This window comes from Cetorhinus maximus, chromosome 26 (assembly GCF_964194155.1).
Source record: "Cetorhinus maximus chromosome 26, sCetMax3.hap1.1, whole genome shotgun sequence".
NCBI classification, from domain to species: Eukaryota; Metazoa; Chordata; class Chondrichthyes; order Lamniformes; family Cetorhinidae; genus Cetorhinus; species Cetorhinus maximus.
Window position 1 is genome coordinate 29,663,361 of NC_135904.1, and position 16,145 is coordinate 29,679,505.

Consider the following 16,145-nt stretch of genomic DNA (forward strand, 5'->3'; position numbering starts at 1 on the left):
TATAAATATATCCCAGCACCTGATTTGCTGTGGCTATAACTTCACTGCATTGGTCATGAATCTTTAGAGATTGATGGACTATAACACCCAGATCTTTCTTTCTCCATCAGTTTTAGTTCTTTTCCCTAAAAGATGCCCTCGTTCACCATTTGCCCTGCTCACGTGAAAAATATTGTACTGTTCTAAGTTAAACATCATTTGTCACTCACAGACCCAATGCCCCAATACATCTAAATCTGTCTATAGAAGTTGAGCATCATCTACAGTCATGACTCTTGTACAAATCTCTGTATCTTCTTCAAATTTGTAGATCATTTTCCACAACAGCTACACTTAGTCCATTAGTGTAAATAGCAAAGGCCCTAACACCAATTCCTATGGGAAAACCATTGGTGACCGGATTCCAACCAGATCTTTAAACAAAGTGAAGACGAGACTGGTGGCCGGAGTGGAGAATGTTGCTGATCAGAGAAATGGGAGGCTTTGGGGCTGAAATGAAATCACAGCGGGGTTATGAGGGGTGGAGTACATAGAGAGGGAGAATGACAGAAATGTGCAAAGGCAGCTGGATCTTGCAATGGCTTTTGAGTATTGTAGTCAACAGATTTAATTTAACATACTGTCTGCAGTGCAATGAACGGGCACATACCACATTCCACTCTCTTTTTCAGGGTCATCTAATTTAAATCCCATTATGTTTTACCAACTAATGTAATTCTTTTGTGTAAGAAGTTTGGATTAATAAGTATTAAACATTAAAGCCAAGGATCTTGGGGCAAAATACTTAACCTGTTTGAATGACATTCTTCTATCTGCTATTTAACATAGGCATTTAAGAAAGAAAGATTTGCATTTATATAGTGCCTTTCGCAACCTCAGGGTGTCCCAAAGTGCTTTATATCAAATAAAGTACTTTTTATGCGTAGCCACTGTTGTAATGCAGGAAACATGGCAGTAAGATCCCACAAACAGCAATGTGACAATGACCAGATAATCTGTTTTATTGATATTGGTAAAGTATTGGCCAAGTCATTAACCTTCGAAATGGTGCCATGGGATCCTTCACATCCAACTGAGAGGGAAGACTCCCTTTCATGTCTCATCTAAAAGGCAGCACCCCCAACAGTGTGGCACTTCCTGAGTACTGTCCTAGAGTATCAGCATAGATTTTTGTGCTGAAGATTCTGGAGTGGGGCTTGAACCTGTGACCTTCTGACCCAGCAGTAAGGGAACCACCAGCGAGCCATGGCTTACAGTTTGCCCACTTCAAATAAACTGGTTAATTCTGGCAAAATAGCAGAGGAATATCAAATGAACACGTTACATATTAATTTGCAGATACCATGAGATCTTTTTAGGTTTAAATTTTGAACGGATTTATTTGAAACAAAAACTTAGTTTCCATTATTTCAGGCTATTGAAGTTGCTCAAAAGAAGAGTCTGCTACAGAGACCTTTCGACCTGTTGCTGGTCATCTCTCTCATTCTTGCCATTGGGTTCAGCCTCTTCAGAGGATTGGTAAGGAAAGCATAAAAGGTACTTTCTTTCAGAATCACCGGAGCTCTGCAGTGTAATGAAGAGTTAACGCTTAAAAAGTTAAGCTGTTTTCAATTTGTTGTTCCCTGAATCAACTGCTTTAGAACTTCATCTTTACTCGTTTTTTTCCTTTTAATACTCTACCCTAAAACCAGCATTCAGCAGTTTCAGGAACTCACTAATTTAGTTAGTCTTGCTGCATTGAAACTGTCTCAACAGCAAACAGTAATGGCTTTATAGTAACCTTTGCCGTAAATGAGTATGTAGTCTGAGAAGTTCCTATAACTTACGGCGTGTGGAACATTGAGGTGAATTCAGAGATGCCATGCAGTTCTCTCACTATGTTTTCCCAGTTATCTCCGCATACTGTACTGATGACTTCTTATTGGCCGTAGGTAGCTTTGGATTGTCCTATCAAGGCGTGCAGACAATACCTGAGGCACCAAGAGCCATACCTGAGAGATCCTGCAGCCTACCCAAAGATACAGGTAAGATGGAACTGAGGCTTTGTTTGGCCAGTCGGTTTAATTTTATTATTCATGTAACTCTGAATAAATGATGTCTACATTAATGCTGTTTAATTAAGTGTTTGTATGCACTGGCTATATCGATTCATTTATTATGCAAATAAGAGTTAGAGGGAGAGACACAGAGCTTAGTGCATGGAGAAAGATCAACTTCAGTCGCTGGGAAGGAAATGGGGCCATTTTCCACCCATTTTTAGGGATGAAATATCAACTTTGTGGGTGGCGAATTTTGGATCCCTATTGCTGTACCCGATTTTCTCCAGAACTTGTAAATGCCCACCTGAGACTGGTGTTAGATGCTTTGCAAGCCAAGTTGAGATTCCAATGCTGGTTGTAGGACCCCAGCACAAAATTGGGCATAAAATGAGTGGAGCTGCTGCTGTTAGTAATCTGTCCGGCCTTCCTGGGTCTTCAGTGGCCTGACCAGCAACCCTTAAAGAGGCAATGGGAGTCAGGCCACAAAAAGGGAAGGAAACATTTCTTTAGAGCCAGGAGCACCAGAGGCTGTGTAACGTTGCCAACCCAGGTGTACCTGCCTTCTGCTTAACTCTCCCACCCCCACAAAGGACAGGCTTGGAGTGGAGCTGGAAAAATTCCCAAGGTTCTTAATTGGGACTCAATTGACGTTTACAACTTGTCCGATTAGCTCAAACGAGGCCAGATTTGTCTTGGGTTCCTTGCCGGCATCTTCAGACCCCGTGTTTGAATCACTCAATCGTTGGAAACCAGCACAATTTGAATTTCTCCTCCACCCGCTTTCCATTTGAACCGCATTGGTCAGGAGGCTCTTAGCTCTCCCAGGAATGGTAAGTGGAAGTCAGAGATACAGGCCAAGATTTGCTGGCCCCGCACGCCACTGGTATCTTCCGGTCCTGCCGAAGGTCAGTGGGCTTTTGGCTGGCCCGTCGCATCCCCCACAGCAGGTCCCCCCCACGGCAAGGCTGGAAAATCGCCGGCCACAGTCCTGTGTACCTACATTACAGCGCTGGCTACACTTCAAAAGCCCTTCATTGGCTCAGGAGAGCTTTGGGACTTCCTGAGGTCATGAAAGCTGCTACAGAAATCCAAGTTATGGCTTTCTTCTTTGGTCTGCAGCACCTCCTATTGGCTGAGGGGAGGAAGTATTGGTGTCGGGCTGGGAAAGTGGGGAAACCCCGTGGATGAACAAAGAAAATGGAACGGAAATAGAAAACACATCCCGGAAAAACAAAGATTCAGATTCTCTGGAATGGTACCAGGGCTTAAAGAGTTCAATTATGAGGATAGGTTACATTAACTAGGCTTGTGCGTCCTTGCGTTTAGAAGACTGAGGGGGTGATCTAATCAAAGTATTTACATTTAGAAAGGGCTTTATTAGGGTAGATGCAGACAAGCAATTGCCTTTGGTGGGGATTATAGAGCAAAAAGCAATATTCTTCAAATTAGGGCTAGGCCACTTTGGAGCGAAATTAGGAGGCACTTTTTCACCCATAGGCTTGTGGAAATCTTCTCTGCAGCACTTCCCTACCTAATGGCGAGGGGCACCTCCGCTTGAAGAGCCTCCTCGGACCTCTCAATCATGCCCTCCCACCCTGGCTGGGGCCTACCTGACTGGCCCTGGCGAGCCCGCCCACTCACCTTAACTCCTGGCCTCCAGCAGTGTTCCTAGCCTAGGGTCATCCTGCCTCAGGGGGGGTGGAAGGCACGACTTCAGGGAACTAATTGCCCGAACCAGGTAAAATGCAGTGGTGGTTTTACTGGGCAGGCGGAGGGAGGCTCATCCCCAACTTTCCGGCTGATGGGCGGGGCCACCTGCCTTGGTGGGGTGGTGGGGGGAGGGGGGGTTTACAAAATTTTCAAAATTATGTTCTCTTGACGTAATTTTTTTAATCCCACAGAAATTTGTATTGTCTGACAAACATTCAAAGCCTTTGTGTCAATGTGCCAACTTTCTGGTGAGCAGGATTTGGACAGTGGTCAATGTGCTACTTTAATGGACCAGATAATGAAAGAGTGTTTACCCATTTTTGCCAGTGACCAAGTGGGGAATGTAACAAACAGAATGGCAGTGCCCTATACACCCTAAGCTGCAGACTTCCAGGCTTCAGGAGGCAAGCTTTCAAAATCAAAGGTCCTTGTGCCTAAAATACTGCAAGGTGTTTTTTGGCTTGGGACTTGATTTCCTAATCTCCTGACTGGGAGGTGAGAGTGTTACCCGCTGAGCCTCTGCTGACATTTTCAGTCAAGCTGTTTTCCTTGAAGATCAGGGATTACATCTGATCTGTGCTGGAATATGTCCATGGACAAGCTGCTAAGAGTGAGACTTCCCTCAGAGCTGAGTCATACTCAACACAACATCAACAGGAAGCTGATCTGTGCCTAGATCTGTTGCAAAAACCTTTGCTATCTGCCCGATTCAAACCTATTTCAATCCAGCAGGCTGTGGGAGAAGTGAGTCTGTGCCTTGCTGGCAGTACAGAGCCGCTTTGACCATCCATGGAGACCATTGTTCATACAGACTCATAAATGACTGGCGAATACCTGGAAGAGAACAACTGCTGCCTGTCAGATTGATCCAAAGTATTCGTTCGGAATCCAGCAGTGAGGTTTTGTACACACATCTAGTATGTGGATCCTAAACCCAGACATCCCTTGGAAATGTCCTTCAGGAGGCAAGCTTTGAAAATCAAAGGTCCTTGTGGCAAAAATACTGCAAGGTGTTTTTTGGCTCGGGACTTGATTTCCCAACCTTCTGACTGGGAGGTGAGAGTGCTACCCACTGAGCACTCAATTGAATTGGAATAGTTTTAAGGGAGCCCTTCTCCGCTCAAGCGGAGAGTTAACAATAAGCTGGTACCTTGGGAATGGGGGAGTAATGGAGTTGCATGCTGGAGAATGGGTAATGTTGGATTTACATATTGGAAATGGGAGATTCCTGTATATGCACATTAGGAATGGGGAAGTGCTGGACTTGCATTTTGGAGTCAAGCATGGATTCCCCTGGCCTCCTGCTCAGTATTTTGAGACCTGTGCCTATTAGTCTGTGGTAGGTACTACAGCCAGGCTACATATAAGGTGGAATAAATTCCTGAGTTTCTGAAAATAACGCTGCTTTTCATTGAGGCCTGTCCATTTCAAACATCCTAAGATTGTTAGTGAGTTTTACTCTTCACCCATTTTCTCTTCCTGTTAGATGCTGGTGTACTTGTTTTACTCTGTCCCGATCTGCATCGTAACCCTGTACGGTCTGTTTGTTCCTGGGTGTTCCTGGCTTCCAGACTTGGCACTGCTTCATGCAGGAGGTCTTGCACAGGTAAAAAAACTGAGATGGATTGTGCCTTGACTTATTGATAGGAACTTCCTTTCACATTGTCCAGCTTAAATTTTTTTAAAGCACCCCTGCAATTTTCTCACTGAAGGCGGAAATCCATGAAGGGAATTTGGTTCCGCTGGAGCTGGTAGCCATCCACTTCCTCGTCCAAGTGACTATCCTTCATGTGTGAGCCTGGACGGTGAGCGTTAGTAGGCTATTTGACTGCCGAACGCATCCTAATCACTGGGTACGATCAGAAGTGAAAGCCACCCCAGTCTCATGCAGAGATTCTGTGACCAACCATTCTATTGAATTTACAGCAGGCCAGCAACCGCCTTCTGGCAAAGAGTTGGAGCTGAAATGTCTTTCCAAACCCTTCTGATCCGGACTGCTTGAAGGGGGAGTATCTGGGCAGCTGTTTAGGGGGTGCGCCAAGGAATTTGTGGCACACCCAGGTTTGCAACAACGTCCCATTTACTGTTCATTCCTGGAAGGGTGGGTGCAGCTTGTCATCCGCACATTTGTTATAATTACCCAACAAAACCGTTTTCATTCCGCTTAGAAGCACAATTTTCCTTTCAATCCCAAAATGCTTTGCAAAATTTGGATCCACGAACTTATTTGTAATTCAGCTTCATTCATGATGTTGGATGGTTTGTTTTAATGCTTCACATCCGACAACTCAGGAATGAATCAGTGTAGCTGGGTTGAAGAACTTCCATCTGACTAGCTTGCCAAGTTTATGTGCAGCATTTTTGTAAATTTTTCTTACTATAATCCGGGCAGTTTGTCATACTTCTCCCACAGTCATCAATTTACTCCTGCCTGCTGTATGTTAATTTTTTTTTTGTAAAATTGTGTTTCCTGTGATGTCGAATGACTAGATACGCTAATTATTTTTGCTGCATTATTTGGTCACCGGTTCGAATTGGAATAGGTTTAAGGGAGCCCTTCTCAGTTTGGTTTACATTGCCACGGTTTATGTAAATCAACTCCATCCAAACATGCAAATTAATGGGCGGGAAGAGAGAGGTTGGCTAATCGAACCTGCCCCACATCATGGTGGCCAGAGCTTGATGACTCAACGCTATCCCTGCTCCTCCACATTCCTCCCGTCGCCAATGTCCATGTTAATCTCCTGGGAGAGACAGCAAAAAAAAAGAGGAACAAAGAAACCCAGAGCCAATACGTGGGAAAAATACTCTGGAGAATTCCTCTCCTGCTCCCTTAGACGCCTGAAACCAATCTAGGTGATTACATGGACACCAAACGTTAGAATTAAACTTGCAGGGATATGGGGATAGAGCAGCAGAATGGGCCTGACTGGATTGCTGTACAGAGAGCTGTACAGAGGGGTAAGTGACCAGTTCGTTTGTGTTGGTGGTGTTGATTGAGGGGTAAATATAGGACGCTAGAAAAGCTCCCTGCCGTTTTTGAAATAGTGCTGTTACTGATGGGGAGGTCTTGTGGCACAATGGGTAGCGCCCCTTCCTCTGGGTCAGAAGCTCTGGGTTCAAGTCTTACTTCAGGACTTGATGGCCATTGAAGGTGCGTTCATAACTTGGCCAAACAGGTTGATTATCAGCCTGTAAATCCTTCCAAAATGCCTGATGGTAAAGAGCGGGAGAGTTTCCTGGTCAGCCACACTGCAGAAGACCACGGCAAACCACTGCAGTACTTTGCCAAGCATAATCATGGACCAATCCAGTGGAAGTCCATGGTCACAACTGTCCTCTTAGGGTATGAAGGAGAAGGAAGAGCTGTTAGCCGTAATTACACCTAGCTTCTACATGATACAATATCTGCCCCAGTCAGGAACAGGTACAGATCTCACTTGAAGGCAAGTAGAGAGTCAGTAACTGCCTACACCAGCCACAATGTATTCCAGAGGCTCAATATTCTCTGGGAAAAGAAAACAAACAAGTCTAACATCAAGTCTATTCCTGCTCTTACATGGTCTATACGGTAATGTTAAATCTGGTAATGATCAGTTAGACTGTGGCTGCTGTCAGAAATGTAACTTTATATAAAACCTCATGAGAGGTTGCATCCTGATGGAAAATGGTGCAATTTGTAATATTTGGGGCTTTATTTAGTGTCAGGCTTCCAATGTTAATTGTTTTATCAAGGTTAAAGACACACAGGTGAAGGGCCTTGATTGATTAAGTACATTGAGCACATATAAAGAAAGGCCAGCCGGTGGGTACTATGGAGGCTGCAGTGTATTGTCAGTCCTGGTAACACTAGTTTAATCTGATTTTGTAAGCTTTTGATTTTTGTTACAGTGCCCCACGAGGGGCTGTCTCCTGCTCGTCTTGGTTTAATTTATCGATTTTGTTTTATTAAAAAGAGAATATAAAGAAAGATCTACTGGTGGGGAAGCACGCAGTGTCCATTGGCATAGTTGAGGCCTTCTGTGACTGGAGGGAACTGTAGGGGAAACATTTTAACATTTTAAAACAACATTTTAATTTAATTAGAAAGCTTCCTCTGAAGTTTTATGTTTTTGTTACAATGTCCCTTCAAGGGTTGTCAATCTGTTCAATTGGTTTCATTTAATTGGTTAATTATTTTATCTTACTGATGCGATCAAAGTAGCATAAAGAAAGACTTGCCTTGAGGAGTCGTGTTCCACGTATACATAGACTGTGCGAGGTTGCTTCCCCCTTTTTTCATTATTTGAAGGGACTGTTCCTCAATTTTCGGTTGCACTTCAGCCCCACGCACCTGATCTTTGGTCCCCTGGTGTGGAGGGGAATGGGCAGGGCAGAGGACCTCCTTGTCCACCTGGCCTGGCCAAGCACAGGCCCAGGCGGCTGGTGGTGGAGGGGGTTGGTCAGCCAAAATGTCTGCTCCTCTTCCATGGCTACGTTCGCACCTGGGTGTCCCTGGAGAAGGAAGCATGGGTTGTTTCCTGGTACACTTGAGGCCCTTCTGCAACTGGTGGGAGCCGCAGGGGCTGGGGTGCGTCATCAGACCTGGTAACAACACGTTAATTTGTCTCTTTAAATTTCCTTTTAAAGTTTTGTCTTTTTGTTACAGTGCCCCTTTAAGGAGCCGTCAATTAGTTAAGTTAATTCAATTTTTTGTACTTTTTTGAGTATAAAGAAAGACTTATGGGACACTGGGTGTTAATAGGTAGGAAGCAGATGTATATAATGTTGCATTCTGTCAATAAACCAACTTTCAAAAAAAGGAGTTGCATCTAGTTTCATCCTTCACCATCTGGCTTGGGATCGAATTAACCTCCAACCCTGAAATTCGGTCTCATGTCAAGTGGTCTTTTTTTTTAAGCACTTGTGATCTAATAAATATCATATCGATCCAATCTTGCAGCAACCTTTGAGTGTTCCTTATGTTCATTGGACGATCTAACCTTCTTTTGTGAAGTTCACTTTGGGCTCTTGTGATCAACCCTGGAAAATGAAAGTTCTTCTTGTGGATTCTTTCCAGGAGGGAAATGTCCAAACAGGTAAAAGTTTCAATGGGGAGAATTTTCTCCCGGTTGGCGGGGGTGGGGGGGGGTGCTGAACGGGAGTGTCTGCGGGCCACCATTTTACATGGGCGGGCCAATAAGGCCCACCCAGCGTGATACACGCCCGGAAGTGTTGTGCATGCGTGCGAAAGAGCGCAGAAATCTCCCTGAGGCCCAGAGCTGCCTCAGGGAGATTTGTTTGATCATGAAGAATTAAAATAAAGAAAAAAAAAAATTCAGACATGTTCCCTCATGTGACATTGTCACATGAACTGGGACATGTCAATGAATTTTAATAATTTTTATGCAATTTGTAAACACTTCATGAAACCTCATCCCGCCCGTGGATGAGGTTTCATGATAAATGCGAAGGCCGCCTGGGCTCTTCGCCTGCCCGACAACCTTAAGGTTGGACGGGCAGCCCAGACAACCAGCTTAATTAGATTATTAATGGCCTTAAGAGGCCTTTGACAGTTTGGCGGGCGCACAGCTGACTCCGGTGTGCGCCTGAAGATCTGAATGGCGCCGGGACGCACGCCCGACGTCGCCACGTGTCATTTTACGCATTGGCGAGCGGGGCCCACCCCCGCACATCGACCAGAAGATTCAGACCAATAACTTCAAACTGCCCAAGTGTATTGTAATAAGTAGGCTTCTTACCTGTGCAGTTAACCCTTTTTTTTTGAATTTTAATGTGCTTGTTTTCACCTATTTTAAAAAAAAAAAGCCATTCCGTGTTTTGATAGTTCAGTGTTTGGTGGAAGAGAGCATCAAAGCTTTGTGGCCGGGTTATACCTACCTCACCTCTTGATAGGCTGCTGTAACTCATTCATTCTACTTCTAGGAGATGGTTTGGGTGTCCCGACGCATCGAGTCAACCAAGGGCAACAATCCCATCCAGACCACTTGTCAACAGAACCGCCCTTTTCCCCCACCCCCTCCACTGCCTAATCCAACTGAACTCCATAGGTCAAGAACAAATTACTTCAACTTTAAGCTTGTGTTGCTTGCTAATCATGCCAGATGCCCTTAGTGCTCTCCTCCTGCAAGTATTAGACTATCAAAGCATAGAATGGTTTCAAATACGTGAAAACAAGCTCTTTAAAATTCAAGCTATCTGGAACAGGTTAATCGCATGGCCTGTTTATTAAACTGCAGTAGGAAGCACTTGACATACTGCTGGGATTTTCTGTTTCCGAAATGTACGCGTTGATGAGGTAGTAAACAATCTCTCCCATTCTGTGCCTTTAACATACAGGCCGGATCCTCCGCTCACTGCCTGCCCATAGGATTTTTTTCTTGTGCTCTGAAATAGTCTTTATTATACAAATAGTCCTTTGGTAGTACAGGACCTGAGCATTGCTGAAAAAAGACATGTTGTCGCAGCTTTTCGTCTTTCACTCATCAGGACAATTGCAAGAATACCAATGTCAGGGGAAGCAACAACTTTATTCTGTATAAGAAGAGAGGGCAGGGGGCTCTCTACCACAGTCTGTCGCAAGCCTACCTTCACTGGTCAATATACGTGTTGGGATTCTTGCAGTTCCGCATGCGATAAGATTGGCCTTATTGGCAACCTGTAAATAAGGTCCAAGCCACTTGCTCATCATGCAAGCCTGATGCTGAAATAGGGGCATCAAAGACATCCTGTGGGATAATGCCTACCCTGATCATATAATTTCACACTGTATATCGCACAGACTCATGAACAGGTCTAAGGCTGTCACTTTTGGTCCTGAAAAGTGCCCGGTCTACCTCAGATTACCCTGGAAGGGCAAGGTATCTCAAAAATGTGAGCAACAGGTGAAGCTAGCTGTTTCACACTGCTACTATGCAGTAGCAACATGAGTGGTATTCACCACTAGCAGGATGCAGCCGTCAAGCCAAAAAGACATCTGCCTTTCACACAAATGAGTAACATGGTAACAGAATTTCAGTGCCAGTGTGATGCTGGGTATGTAGGATGTACATCCCAAAGGCAGGCAGATCTTATCAAACAGCATATTGCTTCAGCTGTTCACAGCAGGCGAGGTACAGACAGTGCCCAACCAGCCCGTGCTTGCAAAACTCAAAATGCAGTGTCCAACATTAGACGTGATTCCGTGATTGGACAACATTAGTTAAATAATCCTCATTGTGCTAAAAATTACGTTGACAACCAATTTAAGATTGTCAGTCGGGCTCACAATGTGGCGTATTTGGTTGTACTGGAAGCTACATATATTAATACACGGGGCCCTGTCCTTTGCAGACAGAAAGAACATGTGCACACATTGCGCCTGTTTCAGCTAAACAAAATAAGTGACAGCCATTCGCTGATTCATTCCTCAGGGCAATACCTTGACCAATTAGAGTCAAGTTGCCTGATTTAAAATTTCAAATAATAAGAACACAAGAAATAGGAGCAGGAGTAGGCCATTCGGCCCCTCAAGCCTGCCCCACCATTCAATAAGATCATGGCTGATCTGCCCCAGGCCTCAACTGCTCTTTCGTGCCAGCTCCTCATAGCCCTCAACTCCCCCGATATTTCAAAAATCTATCTACCTTCTCTATGCTGCCAATGCTTGGCAGTTAACTGTCAGTCACCATTAACTGGTGCATTCTCCATGGCAATTGCCTCGACCAATCGGTGTCCACTTGCCAACCAACTGGCACTCTCTTCTCATACAGAATAAAGTTGTTGCCTGCCCTGACATTGGTATTCTTTAAATTGTCCTGATGAGTGCGAGACGAAAAGCTTTGACAAAATGTCTTTTTTTCAACAATGCTCAAATCTTTGTCATACGGATACCACAATGATATTCCCACAATCAGGATGGCTTAGTTCTAAGAAAAGTTTGATTAAGTCACGGCATGTTTTAGTAGAAGTGAGGGTTATAAAGAGGTTTTTCTCCCATGTATAACTCAGTCCCCTGGGTCTATTGCTTGGCAGGGTATCTCAGTTTCCTTATAAGTCTGATGCCTTATTTGTGCCTTTAACTCCTTACCAATGTATTTTACGTTCATTGCATAATAATACTCTATTGCAGGGATTCTCCCTTCTTTAGTGTTTAAAAACAGGTAAGGTTGGATTTGGTCCCGCTGTCACGGTACCCGCCTGGAAGTCATTGGGGATCTGGTGCGGGTCCTTGGTTGTTGGCTGAACCTGAATCTGGTGGCAAGCTCGTGAATGTGGGTGACACGGGCTTGCTGCTGGATCACACGCCGGAGGGCGGCTCTGACCTGGAAGCCCGCATCACCTGATGGCCGTGCAGGAGCTGGCGCCATATTTGATGGGCAGCCTGCCCTCTGTCGGAGTCGCAAACCGTCTTGTCGGCTTTTTAAGAAAGCTCTGCTGTTTAAATCTCCAGCAGTTGAATTTCTGTTGCTCCATTTCAAGACGGTGTTCCAAACTCTAGGGAGAAGATTCCTTCACCGCCACACAAGATCATTCGTGACATCGATGGGATCAACTGAGGTCTGAGGTACCATAGTTCAGCCAGCGCATCCCCACCAGCGCATGTCGATGAAGAAGGACAGGGTCGATGATTCCTTTGCTGTGGCTACCTCTCTCTTTCCTTACAGGCAGCCTCCTAGGTGTCCTCCCCATGGGAACTCAGATCTGTGATGTCACTTTAAGGGCCCCTCTGCACCTCAGTTGTGCACTGCCCCTTTAAATTTTGGACTCGGTACTTCTGGGTTCTGAATTTCCTGCCTGAGTCTCCGCCCCTCAGAGTCTCCGCCCCTCAGAGTCTCCGCCCAGCAAGTTTTTACACAGAAAACGTCTCAACCCAATGCCCTGTGATCCCTTCTCCTGGAAGTCCAGAGGACAGTGAGTCAGGGATGCCTCAGGGATATAAGGTGTCAGCTTTCACTGGGCAGGTTACTGAAGGTACAAAAGAAATGAGAGTTTCACTGAATTGGGGGAGGCAGGATTAAAACATTTCATATTGAATTGCATTTAAATTTATATACAGGTGAGCAGTGAAGCATATCGAGTAGCTTCCTGCAGCGAATGTTTCCGTTTTGTTACCTTCCCCCCGCCGACTTAATCGCCTACAGTTTCCCCAGAGCCAGGAATCCGATGCACGGTCTTCTGCTCAATTCTCCAAGCCCGCCTGCCATCGTGTCTGCCCCAGAGGGTTCCACTGAGTCCAGCCCATATATTTCCAGGCTAGTTTGCTGCTCATGGGAAACTCTACTCTTCCTAATTCTGAATCTAGAGCTCCAGTCAGTTAATGGGTCTAGAAATGCCATGAGTGAACTCTGCAATTAGATCAAAAAAGACATTTTACACCTCCGTACGTTAGCTATTGACTTAGTTATTTTGGTTAAATGTAAAATGAGTGCACGCAGATGGGTATAAGGTGAAAAGTGAGGGTATGATGGGTAGAATCATCTGTACTCACTGGCTTTGGTGTGCTCGGCGACGTAAGGGGACAATATGACAAGAAGGCTAGAAAACAGTTTCATGATGTGAAACCAGTTTGCAATTGTCCGCTCAGCCTGTCGATGGTGGGCCGCATTCCCTGCCACAGGACATCAGGAACCTCATTGTAATACACCTGCATATCATTATAAAGTGGCCCGTTGGAATCTATCCCCCCTGCTGGATTGTCCGCCCGTGTCGCTGTGACTGCACGCTGGCGCAGAACATGTCTTGACAACTGAGACGGGCGGAAGTCGGGACTTACCGCCAGGGCCTTGCTCACATTGTGGACATCCGAGGAGCAGAATATGCTGGAGCCCCACAGCAACGCCATACTGGAGGAATATCCATGGCGTGCTCGGTGCATTCTCATGGACACGACCCTGCTACGAAGCAATGCACAGAAGTTGGAAAGTCACCGTTGAGGGTCTGCTCACAATGGATGATGGACGAGGGGGTGGAGAGGAAGGCCTAGCTGTGTTTGGGAGAGGAAGATGTACCAGTGGAGGGTGGGAGAGGAAGGTCTATGATCAACTGGAGGAGGAAGAGGTGTCAGGATGGGGTGAGGTTGGGAAGAGGTGAATGAAGGTGTCAAGGTGGGGTGATTTTGGGAGGGAGGAGGGAGCAACAGGGAAGAAGACAGCAACTGGGGAGGTAGATTTAAGGCAGGTGGAAGGTGTAAGAGAAAGAGTTTGGAGGGGGGAAGGAGTGCGGAGAGGGGAGGGAATCTGTGGGAGGCAGGAGTGTGGAGTGGGGAGGGAGTTCGGGTGTAGGAAGGAGTGTGGAGTGGGGAGGGAGTCCGGGTGTAGGGAGTGTGGAGAGTGGAGGGAGTAAGGCTGGAGGAAGAAATGTGGGTGGAGGAAGGAGTCGAGAAGGGGGAAGGACGAACGCTGGAGGAAGAAGTATGGCTGGAGGAAAGAGTAGAGTCGGGTAGGGTGAAGGATTAAGGGTGTGTGAAGGAATCAGGAAGGGGGAAGGACTAAGCGGAAATGGAGTCCTGAGGTTGTGGGCAGGACCAAGGGGTCGGGAGGGGGAGTCTGGGGTGGGGTAGGGGAAGGGTTGAAGGGGGTTTCAAGGGGGGAAGGGGTCCGGAGGCGGGGTGTCCAGGTGATCGTGCAAGAGAGGGCTCTGATGAGTCCATGGCTGCCTCATGGGGAGCGAGCTGAGGGTGGGCCTGGTAAGGGGGAATGGTGAGAATGATCGAGGGCAAAGTGAGGTGGTAGGGCGGAAGGGTGAGTGTTCAATGATAGCAGTAGAAGGGACAGCGAGGGTGGTTGGTGGGGACTCGGGAGCAGACACAGACTCTGGGGGTGGGAAGGAGGAGATCAGGCAGGTGAATGTGGAGGAGGGATTTTCGGGAGGAAGGGAATGTGCACGTTCACCTGGACATCCCCGAAGGAAAAGAGTTGTAGCTGGTAGGTCACCGAGGGGAGGTGGAAGGTGAGGCCAGGGGAGGATAAACTGTGATGGGGGAAAGAAAATAGGTGACTGGGGGAGGGGAAAAGACAGGGGAGCTTACAAAAAGCGAATCCAGACCATGCTGTCTAAAAAAGTGAAACAAGAGCCGTGGTGGGTGAGATCAGGTGCTGCATGGGAGATGCAGGTCAGATGGACAACTGAAAGTGAACCCCAGGAGGCAGCATTGAAAATGCTCAGGACATTGAGATGAGTGTGATATGGGAAGGATCCCCGTGTGCGGGAGAGGCTTGCACGAGGCTCCGAAAGACCCTGCCACCCACACACACTTCCCGCTCCAGAATCACTCGTTGGCCGGCTACTCCCTCTGCAGTGACAGAGGACGAGGTTGAGGGGATCCCAGGCAAAGGGGACTCGGAGGGAGAGGACAGCCTCTGAGATTCCTGAGTGGGTCACTCAGGGGTGTCCAGCTGCGTCTCCTCCTCCCTTCAGGTGCCCAGGGGTCCCAGCCTGACTCCTTGAGGTGAAGGAGCACTTGGAGGGACGCTGAAGTGCCCTGTTTCCCTCCCGTGTTGTCACTGCAGGAACTCACCCACGGCTCCTGTGATGGGGTGTGGGTCTGCACACATCTCCGCATTCTACTGGACCAGGGTCTCCATGGCGTCCGCCATCTTCCCCATAGAGACCTCCATATGCGCACATGTGGGCATCACTTCATCAGAGAGCAGATGGATGTCCTCCAACTCACGTGCCACTCTGTTGAGGGCTTCCAACAGCTCTGCGTGATGTTCCCCTGCCTTCTGCTGATTCTCCACAATGAATTGGAAGGCCGAATCCAGATGCTCGTCATCTGACTCAGACCTCACAGATGCCTGTTCCCCAGCAGTGGTCCCCTGTTCCCCAGCCTGAGTTCCCGGGAGCTAGGACTCCTCCTGCTGCGGACACATGTCCGTGCGGTGACCACCAGGTTGTGAACCTGAGCCTGCTCCAGATCTAGGTCACACTGAGGTGTGTGTCTCTGTGCTGGTGGAGCGTGTGGGTAAGCGCTGTGACGGGTCTTCCAGGCTGCTTATTTCCACCTCTTCACTAGAGGAGGAATTCTCTTGGCTGGAGGTGAGGGATTGGCTGGCTGAGGGTGTTGGTAGCTCCCTGTGTACCAATGTAGATTTAAGTAGTGCCTGGCAGCAAAGTCAAAAGTAGGAGAGAGAGCACTCAGTTGCGTTGAGAGAGAGATGATGTGATGCAGGATCCTCATGTGGGCGTTTGCTGCCATCCTCACCGTCACCACAGGCACATTCTCACCAGTCAGGGCGATGGCACATTCCTGAACATGAGTGAGGGGCCTAATGTGGGCCAATCCACCCCGGGTCTGGGACCCCTTCCTACTGTCGTGAGCCACCTTCTCCTGCATGAAAACAGGTGGAAAGAGTGTGAGCTGGACACATGGCACTGTGTGGAATGTTTGTAGGTGAGCGGAGCCATGGACAGGAT

General features: G+C 47.0%; 1 protein-coding gene across 5 annotated transcripts in view; it reads left to right on the forward strand.

Annotated features, from left to right (window-relative positions):
• The window catches only part of LOC144668409 (transmembrane 6 superfamily member 1-like), a 59,115-nt gene that overhangs the window by 31,203 nt on the left and 11,767 nt on the right, over window positions 1–16,145 (forward strand). For 2 of the 5 annotated variants that reach the window (XM_078530428.1, XM_078530431.1), the window contains 3 exons: window positions 1,414–1,518; window positions 1,932–2,024; window positions 5,236–5,355. In XM_078530428.1, coding sequence (XP_078386554.1) covers window positions 1,414–1,518; window positions 1,932–2,024; window positions 5,236–5,355 — 318 coding nt within the window. Of the gene's footprint in view, window positions 1–1,413; window positions 1,519–1,931; window positions 2,025–5,235; window positions 5,356–5,461; window positions 5,555–8,691; window positions 8,828–16,145 lie in introns of those variants that run through there. The other 3 variants (XM_078530430.1, XR_013573494.1, XM_078530429.1) reach the window with 3 other exon arrangements.